General features: G+C 37.1%; 1 protein-coding gene across 2 annotated transcripts; it reads left to right on the forward strand.

Annotated features, from left to right (window-relative positions):
- Nucleotides 1-981: 981 nt before the first annotated feature.
- Nucleotides 982-6,987, forward strand: LOC4345118 (uncharacterized). 2 transcript variants are annotated; one of them, XM_015795354.3, is made up of 16 exons: nt 982-1,192; nt 1,281-1,461; nt 2,216-2,504; nt 2,579-2,658; nt 2,755-2,855; nt 2,944-3,069; nt 4,412-4,481; nt 4,565-4,651; nt 4,724-4,789; nt 4,889-4,981; nt 5,066-5,122; nt 5,212-5,337; nt 5,427-5,517; nt 5,611-5,699; nt 6,329-6,519; nt 6,602-6,987. In XM_015795354.3, exons 3-16 carry the CDS (start codon nt 2,270-2,272, stop codon nt 6,702-6,704), a joined length of 1,515 nt encoding a protein of 504 aa, XP_015650840.1. In that variant the 5' UTR covers nt 982-1,192; nt 1,281-1,461; nt 2,216-2,269; the 3' UTR covers nt 6,705-6,987. The 2 variants fall into 2 exon arrangements, with proteins under 2 accessions (XP_015650840.1, XP_015650841.1); XM_015795355.3 differs by having other exon boundaries at nt 982-1,161.
- Nucleotides 6,988-8,392: the final 1,405 nt, after the last annotated feature.

An 8,392-nucleotide genomic window follows, 5' to 3' on the forward strand; every position in this document is an offset into this window, starting at 1 on the left:
CGTCGCGTCGCGTCGCCACCCGTGGGCGTAGGACCTCCGCTGGGGTGGGTCCACCAACAGGCAACGCATACACCAGCCATTTGGTTCTTTCTTTTCCCTTTTAAGTCTCGATTTAGATTGGATTTCGTTATGTGTTTTCCCATGTCATTTAGATCCGATGAATTTTGGAATTAAAATCTTAATCGCTTACTCCCTCCGGTTTTATTTTAATTAACGTTTTGGACAATGACACGATCTACAATATATATATTTTTGGCATTATTTTTCTATTATAATATATATAATAAATAAATGTATTTTTATTTTTATTATAGTGTTTTAAAAGATAAATCTATATATGTTGTTTTAGTTCTTTTAAACTAAATATTTTTAAAGTTATTGATGGTTAAAGTTATAAAAGTTTAATCTCAATCATATCCAAAACGTTAATTAATATGGAAACGGAGGGAGTATTTAACATGCGACTATGTTAGTGTGGGGATGTAAGACTTCCAGCCACATCGCAGACTATGAATGCAAACAACGCTTATCCATTATGTTTCGCTTTGTATCTTTTATTTTTTAAATATATATATATATATATATATATATATATATATATATATATATATATATATATATATATATATATATATATATATATATATATATATATATATATATATATATATATATATATATATATATATATATATATATATATATATATATATATATATATATATATATATATATATATATATATATATATATATATATATATATATATATATATATATATATATATAGACGTATTCCTGTATCCGCCTATCCGTATCTTGGTATCAAGTTAACATACTGCTCTCCTCTGCCACAGAAAATCCCACCCCAACAAACCCAGCGCATCCTCATCGTCGTCATCAGGAGAGAGAGACCCAGCGTGCAAGCGTCATCAACCTCCCTCCACCTTCATTCCACCTCACCACGCCTCCTCCCATTCCCGTTTCCTCGGCCGCAAATCCAGTCCCGGCGCCCGCATTTCCCGTTCCCAAACTCACCTGCTCCTCCCCTCCCTGTTTGCAATCCAGCCTCTAATCGGGATCGGCGGCGGCGGCGTCGCTGTCGAGGGCGACGTAGGGAGGAGTCGCGGTTTCGGCTCCGCGGTTTGGAGAGTTTGATTCGGTCTCTCCCCTTTTTCTCATCCTTTAATCCGGTGTGTATATTCCTATAAGCCGTCTTGGTTCGCTGCATGTTCGATTTTTTTTTCCTTTCTCACATCCTTTTTATTCGGATTCGATTAGGAAATTTGCTTGCTCTGTTTCTTGGTCCACCCTCGCCGCCGCTGGACAGGTGGACGCTGCGGCGGTGCGGCTCCGGCGCCGGTTCGCCTCCCGTAGAGAATCGCGCGGCGGCAGGATCCAGCAAGGCCGCCGCCGCCGCCGCTGGGAATCTTCTCTTCCGCGTCCGGGATTTCCGGCTCAGGTGAGGACGGTGGCTGCGTCTTTCGTTGGAATTCGCTGCTTTTGCTTATTGGGAAGAAGAATCCTGTTTTCCTGGGTGTTCTTGGTCACCTCGTCCGCTCCCAAATTTATGGACCATATGGAATTCCTCGATCTTTGTTCTTCTTTTGCTATATTGGGACTTGGAGCATGCGGATTCAAATTGGTTTTGCTTCGACCAGAGATTTCGAGCCGCGGAAAAGCTCCAATCTTGAGACGCGCCCGGTTGTCTTGTCCGCCATCGGAAAATCGTGGCTGATAGTAGTATTCCGATAACCTTGGAGCTTCTAACCTCAGCTCGCTGTCCTAAAATTTGTTGATATCCCGCTTTCGATTTGGCGACTTAGGGCAAAATATTCCATGTTTCTGTCAATTTTGTTGCTCGATCAAAGGATATGTGATGAATCTCCAAGTAAAGTTTAGGCTCACTTTTTTTTTATTAATTGAATTTGATTGGTGGGTATTGGAGGCTAGCTCATGTGTAGTGGTGCTGTCTCATTTCATTATTGGCCACTCGTTCCTACCATCACTTTTCTAGTAGCCTTACATGCTTACAGATTCCAAAGCACATGCTCCCTCCCCCATTTTTCTTTACTTTATTTGTTTGCTTTGAGGTTTCCCTGTTTATGCTACTGCACGAATCATGTGTGTTTCATCACATGGTCAGTACTGTCATATTCTTGGAGATGTCCTCATTATGGTTTCTTTAATGTGTTCTTGTTTTGCTATGTTTGTAGCTTCAAGAAAATACTTGCTGAGCTTTCCCTAGAAAGTAAAACAAATAAAGGAATATGAGATCAGTAGTTCGGTCGCTTCGCCAGCTCCGGCGATTCGGCCAGCTCCATGCAGAGAGACACTCATCAACGAATAGATTGATCAAGCAGCAGAATGCTCTAGTGCTGTGCAGTTCAGCTTCCAGTTCAATGAGCACATTATGTTGTAATAGAGAAATTGGCAGATATGTGAGCCCAAGTGTGGAAATACTGAGGTCCAGCTTTTCCACTGTGGCAGCTGATTCAATCAAAGGTACATTCTTGCACTCATTTGTATTCTGGTAGCGGCATTTCATTCAACATATTTTCTTTCCCAATTTGTGTCAGATGTTGCAAGAGGTGGTCCGATGGTGGAATATGAAAGGAGAATAGCATCAGGGGAGCTTGTGGATGGTGATAACTTTCAGGTTGTTGCACCGCTCCTGAATGTTTCCTTTCTTCTTGTCTATTTTCCTTTAATGTTTGGTGTAAGATTTTTCTTGCCATTTTTCCTCATTATACAGATTGATACTATTCAACATTTACAAAGGCTCTATGAGGAGCTGGTTGAGAATGAAGAAGCTTGCCAACTGGACAGATACCAGTCATCTGAGAAATCTGGAAGGTAAATGCAGTTAGAAAACACGGAGTTCTCATTGTTTACCTGGTAGTGAATGTTCCTAAGTCCTAAACCTTATTATTATGTTTGGCAGGCGTAGATGGCTATGGTCCCGCCTCATTACCCAGCCTTCTACCTATTCTCCGGTGCAGGGGCTGTATATGTATGGAGGTGTTGGTACTGGGAAGACAATGCTTATGGACTTGTTCTATGAGCAATTGTAAGTACCTCAACCTAGAATCTGTAGGCTTTGTTGGTGCATCCTTGAGAAGTTGAGAACTTGAGATAAAACAGTTATGTTTCATAGTGCAGATAATAGATAAAACTTGTCCATAGATTGCTTGCTTATTAGTAATTCATCAGTGTGCAAGTATGTGTAATGCTCTTCGATGAAATGAAAACTCTGGTGCAAAATAGCTCATACAGGATTTGCATGGCAATTATGCAGTCCTCAATGACCTATTTCCATATTTAATCATATAGAGAACTGCATAAAGAAACAAGTAAACAAGTATGCCTTTCTACTTTTTACTTGTTCACTATAATCCATATATGATCTGCATTCATGGAGAAGCATACAATGGATACATACTGAAAATTGACATGGTGAACAATTTCAAAATACAGATGGTATGTTACTTTACAGAATTTAAGAAGCTTCATCAGTGGTTCATGTACTGTTACATAATGCTAAAATAGTAAAAAAATCTCTATCTATGGAATTTTCTTGAGTTATTCATTTGGACATTGTCTAGTATGAAGGGTCTAGGCTATTGGCACTGTCTAGTATAATTATTAATGGACATTCATGTGACTTCCCCAATATGGAGTCGATAAATTTTCAAATAAAAATTTCACTTGCTTATATCCCTAAAATTTGAGTTCTGGTTTTAATGAATTCAAAATAATTCATGTCGACCAAACCAATAATAACTAGCTCAAAGCCTTGTCAGTATCTTAACACATGAGTTATGCTAATGAATTGGCTTGAAATCACTCTTCTTAGGCACTAAGATAATGAGAGAATTATGAGCTACACCTGGTTGAACTGAAACTCTTGGATTATTAATTGAAAACCAGTGAAGATTAAAATTTATTACATAACACATAGGAATTTCTTGATTATATTCCAGCATTCTTTTGAAGAAATGCACTAAATCCCTTGGTCAAGAGCTTTGTCCATTATGGGATTTCCAGCATAAAAAAACACTAAATGGAGTAAACATAAACATGTCTCTTAAATATTTTGGCTCTTTCTTTGCAGTTGTTTAGAAATAAGTAGGAAACATCAAGTAGTATCTTGGCCAGTCCAATCTCTGCAGCCCTATTTGCTAGATTGGAGCCTACAGTGATCATGATGATTTAATATTAAATTAAAATAACCATATTTCTCCCTCTTGAAGGAAAGTACCTGGAAAAAACCATCATGCGTCTTCCTTTCGTCTTTTTATGAAATATCAGTGTTTGCATCAAAACAATTTCACTGTGTGGTAAAAGAAACACAAAATTACTTTTTCATACTAAATTGGTTTTTTTTTTTTTTTTTTGGGGGGGGGGGGCAGGCCAGCTAATTGGAGAAAGAAGCGCATTCACTTTCACGATTTCATGCTAAACGTACATAGTCGTCTTCAGGTACTTATGTGGATATAATGTGCATAACTAGCTTTCTCAGTTTTAGTTCAGGCATATATTATTGGACTTTCATCTATGTACAGATGCATAAAGGTGTTTCAGATCCCCTTGAGGTGGTGGCAGCTGAGATTTCCGATGAGGCCATCATATTATGTCTTGATGAGTTTATGGTATGTGTATGCTTATCGAAATATTGGATTGATAAGTATGTGTCTTGTTAACAAATTCAAGACATTGTACAGGTAACTGATGTTGCTGATGCTATGATATTGAACCGGCTATTCAGACATTTGTTCAGCAAAGGCGTTGTATGTGATTTTTTTTCACTCTCTTATTCCAGTTAAGCAACTTGCAACAGTACCTTAGCATTTCATATTAATTATCTTGCATGATGATTTTTTTCTCAGATTCTTGTTTCAACGTCTAATCGTGCTCCGGATCAGCTTTACGAGGGTGGTTTGCAGCGAGACCTTTTCTTACCTTTCATTGACACGTTGAAAGTATGAGTTAGTTTCACAATTTTTACTGTCAAATCAATTTTATTGTGCATGTTTACTGGACTCAACTTTTGTGAACCATTTCAGGAAAGGTGCATTGCACATCCCATTGGCTCTGCAGTAGACTATCGTCAATTGGGTTCTGTATGTTGCCTATCTTTTCAATATATTACTGTTTAATTTTCTTGTAAACCCTTTCCTTTGTTGACATCTTTCATCTGATACATGAACAGGCTGAACAGGGTTTCTATTTTATCGGAAAACAATACTCACTTCTTAAACAGAAGTTGCAAACATTAATTGGAGATGAGGAACCTAGACCTCAGACAGTTGAAGTTGTTATGGGACGGCAATTGCAGGTCTTTTATAAGTTAAAATTTTTAAGTAGCTAGTTTTGTTCCAGTAAAAAAATAACTTGGTGTTATTATTGAACCTTAATTTGTTGCAGGTTCCACTGGGAGCAAATGGGATTGCATATTTCCCATTTGAAGATCTTTGTGATAGGCCTTTAGGTGCAGCTGATTATTTTGGGCTGTTCAGTAAGTATACTGGTGCAATGCATTTTCTCAATCAGGATTTTCAAATGCCTATTATTGATATAACATAATTGTTGCCAAATTGTTACTATGCAGAAAAGTTTCACACCTTGGCACTTGATGGCATTCCTAAGTTTGGGTCTCAGAACCGAACAGCAGCTTATCGGTTTGTCACATTGGTTGATGTAAGATCATTGTTTCCTTACTCTATTATTTTCATGTTCAAGTTTGCATTGGCCTGACTGCTTAGACAACCTTTTATAGTTATGACTCCGAACTACTAGACAATAAGCACCTTGAACCTGATAGCCTTATAAGCACAGATGACATTTGCTTTGCTTCTCTTTAGTACTAATGCACTAAATTTTCTTATGAATCTTGGTCTCTTCGCTAGATTTTATTATATAATAGTGTCTCTGTTCAAGATTGCAAAGCATATATTTTGAGTAGTTTTGTCAATAAATATTAGGTTTTTCTCATATATCAACGCAAAAAACAAACACATTTTTTTCCTTCATACCCCCAGTAAATATTCACCGTTACTTTATATTCCATACATGCATACATTTAATATAGCCCTTAAGAGATACTAATTCTGTGGTTAACCTAGTCCTTTTTAATACATGCTTTATGTGCAAGATGACATATGCCTTGTATGTTGGATGGACAGGTCACGGGAGTAGAATTTTTTTTATTGCAGATAGAAATTATTCTTGAGCATAAACAAGAACAGAATTCATGTTAACCAGAACCTCTGTTTAATATGGCAGAAGTAATCTCGTCTCTAACCACCAAGGAAATGATGACATTTCAGGTTATGTACGAGAACAAAGCAAGGTTATTATGTACAGCAGACGCTGCACCAATAGAACTATTTGAGAATATAGTGACAGTTGCTGAAGCACGAAAAATTTCTCCTAGATCTTCACGGTCGCAGAAAACTGATGATCCTGACTTGTGTGTGGACAATGAGCTAGGATTTGCCAAGGATCGAACAATTAGTAGGTAATGTCAAATTTGTGATATTATGCATAATGATTTCAGAAGGCAATAAGTTTTATCGTTTCTGGTTTTTTTGTTTATGCAGGTTGACAGAGATCAACAGTAGAGAGTACTTGGAGGACTTTGAAGCGAAATTGCGACAGCCCTTACAAGGTGTAGATAATGATATTGATGTTGTACTAGTGTAAGTAGCAGCAAATTGTCTGGTATGAATTAAGTCTACCCTCCTGGCTTTACAAAATGAAGAAAGAAAATGTTGGTTTTCCAACATTGGTGCATGTAAATTTGCAATAAGCCCCGTAAGAAATTTTGCAAACAGGCGGGTCATCCATAAAGTGTAACACCTGTAGAGAAGAAAAATGTTGTTCGTTCTTCTGAAACCTGTGTTGTGTCTTTTTGCCTCCTCTCACTTTCTATTCCCATGTATATGCCAAAACACCAATATCATAAAAATAGAATATGTTAGATTCAGTGAGTGATGAATATTGTCAGAAGTGAAGGAACAATTTGGCCACTGCTAACAATGCCTGGTTCCTCTTCAATCATAAGCTCATCAAGTTATACAGTGTGCAATGGGAATGAATAACTGAAATTCATTTTCCCTGCATTTTACAAGACCGCTATTATGTCTCGTTCTAGATCATACGGTAGGAAGCTAATGCACATAATTGTTTATACCCTGCCGTAACTAGTTGCTACAGAAGATAACCCCCAATCCACAAATAAACAGAACCCACACAAAGATTTCAACAAATTTGGGCTGTCAATTCTTGAGTAGCTGCGCTTAACAAAAAGTTGGTATTTCTTTATTAAAAAAAATCTGGTTGTCACATCTTTTGGGTGTATAAAGAATTTCATTCTTCAACGATTGGGAACAAAATATCATGCAAGAAACAGAGGGATAGGGATGTTGGATTCTGTCTTCTAAAGAAGGGAACGATCTTCATACTATACAGAGGGATAGGGATGTTGGATTCTGTCTTCTAAAGAAGGGAACGATCTTCATACTATACTCGTGAGTTGATATTCCTGTCGTTCTAAAATATAACAACTTTTAAATATGAATTTGGATGAGTGTATATCCATATTTGTAGCTGATGGTTGTGATATTTTAGAATGAAAGGAATGTTTAAGTGCAAAGTATGAACTGTAGCATATCCGACTCTCCCTTTTGGAGAACTGTTGCATATTCAGTTTGCAGCATATGGTTGTTGTGATCTGCAGAGGTGGAGATGTGTGGCGATGGGCAACACAAACTAGTTCCGATTCTCCCTTTTCGCCGTCATGCTGTGACGGAATGTTTAAGTCATTGATGAAGTTGCAAACTATATCTTCTAGCTTCTCTTTTTTGTGTTTTAGTTTTCTTCGTTTGTGTGAGGTGTGGAGTCTAAGTTTTGGCTATATATATCCTTCGTGGATATAGAGGTCATATTATTAAAAAAAACTATTATTTAAAAAATATTATAGCTAACAGTTGCTATATTTTGAAACGGAGAAGTACTATAAAAAAAAATAATTTGTAGCTGACGTATCAAAGTATATAAGATACAAATGGTGCTCTGTGTTTGGCATCTTATACTGCTACCAGATTTTTAAGGAGCATCAGTTCACAAGTACTATGTTTCCTTTTTCTTTTTTCTTTTTTGGAGTTTGTGTGTATTTTATTTTGGTGCAGATGTCGGATGCTTTGATGTGGAAAAATTTGTGGCGGAATGCTAAATGTTAGGTGCAATATAGATTTATGGATTGAGCTTTGAAATATAAAATTCTACTTTGACTAATCTGCAGTCTAGAACAATTGTCCGATCAGTAAGACAGATGATGTTGTTAAAAAGAAGTTATTAATTATTAGGGGCAATTTCGCATTTGATCCTGT

The sequence above is a fragment of the Oryza sativa genome, chromosome 8 (genome assembly GCF_034140825.1).
Source record: "Oryza sativa Japonica Group chromosome 8, ASM3414082v1".
NCBI lineage: Eukaryota > Viridiplantae > Streptophyta > Magnoliopsida > Poales > Poaceae > Oryza > Oryza sativa.